The sequence below is a fragment of the Vigna radiata genome, unplaced genomic scaffold, assembly GCF_000741045.1.
Source record: "Vigna radiata var. radiata cultivar VC1973A unplaced genomic scaffold, Vradiata_ver6 scaffold_569, whole genome shotgun sequence".
Taxonomy (NCBI): Eukaryota; Viridiplantae; Streptophyta; class Magnoliopsida; order Fabales; family Fabaceae; genus Vigna; species Vigna radiata.
The window spans coordinates 3685-5327 of record NW_014542369.1 but is presented as its reverse complement, the minus strand read 5'-3'; the positions used below and the strand labels follow the sequence as shown (position 1 = coordinate 5327).

At 36.2% G+C, this 1643-nt stretch overlaps 1 protein-coding gene across 1 annotated transcript in view; it reads right to left on the bottom strand.

Moving 5' to 3' along the window:
* LOC106779995 overlaps positions 1-1402 on the bottom strand; it is a 10802-nt gene extending 9400 nt beyond the window's left edge. The window contains exon 1 of the mRNA XM_014668228.1: positions 1283-1402. Coding sequence (XP_014523714.1) covers positions 1283-1402 — 120 coding nt within the window. The remainder of the gene's footprint in view (positions 1-1282) is intronic.
* Between the last annotated feature and the right edge of the window lie 241 nt (positions 1403-1643).

Here is a 1643-nt window from a genome sequence, read left to right as displayed (position 1 = left end):
AGGATTCTTTATTGAGAGGAAACATCTCATTCGGTGGATGTCTTCAAATATTGAAGGCGAGATGTTTCACCAAAAGGATTGCTGATTTCATTGCTCTGAATTTTGTCATGTTTTAGGTTGAAGAGGACTCTTTAGGACTGTAGGCAGAGTCTATCGTCCTTCGAAAACTTTTGGACAATCGAGATATTCTAACACATATTCTGTAGGTCGCTGTGATATATCGCACGCAAGTTTGACCGAAGCAAAAGCTCAGCTTTTAAAGCTGGGACGAACCGTGTAAATATTGGTGAACAAAACTGAAAGAACATTCGTCAATAAGAAAGATATACTATAGGTAAACCTAGCAGCGCAGAGTCTGTAGTATGGAAAAAGCCTCGGGGCGATATGATAACGGAACTGTTTTAATCAATAACATCAGTCGCAGCTTCCGAAAAGTAATTGAAAAAATTTGAAATAAAAATAATTTAAGTAAAATGAGCAGTTATGAAATGAAATAAAATCTTGTTCACGAAGAATTAAAAGTAAAGAATAATAAAGTAAGAAAGAAAAACGTGGATCGAAAATTTGAAAGTTATAATAATAGTGATGTAATTTTTCATGAAATTTTGGAAGTAAAGAATACTGCAAGAATATAAAAAAAGGAGTAACGTCGGAAAAAATGAAGAACTTAAGGAAGAGATAAATATCGATGGTGTAAGTCGGCAATCATATAACTCGTTTGCGCTGTCCGAAAATCTCCGCCACTATGTTATTTTTTAAAAGGAAAAACCAATTGACATTATTCCTTGAAGTTTATGCAGAATTTTCTTCGCACAGAGAAGAAAAATCACGGCAGTTTTAAAGAATTGNCGTTGAGTAGTTTTTCCCTTTAAAAAATGAAATATGACAGGAAGTCTGCGACGTAGCAAACCGAGTTATGTGATTGCCGACTTAAACCGTCGATACGTGAAAGTCTCTCTATTGCAGCCGTAAACTGGAGAAACGATATTTTCTGCAAGATGCGCGAGTTATGGTCCAAAGAAACGGGGTTCATCAAAAGTTGCAGAGAATTAGATCTGCATTCAACAAAAGGAGGGGTTGGACTGAGTTTTAAGCTTTTCGAGCGCTATCAGTAACAAAAAAGCTATGTCAAATTAGAGAAGATGCAAGAAATTTAAATTTTAATGAACCTAAATATTTAATTTTAAGGGGACAAGAAATAATGTAGCGAATCTGTTGAGGTCACTCAAATTACAACAATCAGAGAGCATGCATATTATAGAATAGTAAAAAAATAACTCACCGAAATTCCTGAGCTGCAGCCTTTCACTTTACACATTTGGCATTTTCTGGACTCGTTCCACTCGAAGTATTTTCGAACCGGGTTCCGGTATTCTGGGCGCTTCCTTTTCTTTTCACTCATTTCTTACACAAATTGAAACAGTTCAGCACTAATTGCATTAAATAAGTTCCATAGCAAAAACCAAGGGAGCAAAATAAACACAGAATTAATCACTCTTAGTGATAACGATATTGATAACGAGGATTAGAGAAGACGGGGGCGAAAGGAAGAAAACGAACGCGAAGTACGAAACCCGACGGAGTAGCCTTAAAAAAGGCTATTTTAAGAAGCGAGAATGCAACTCCGAAACGGTACCGAAAAG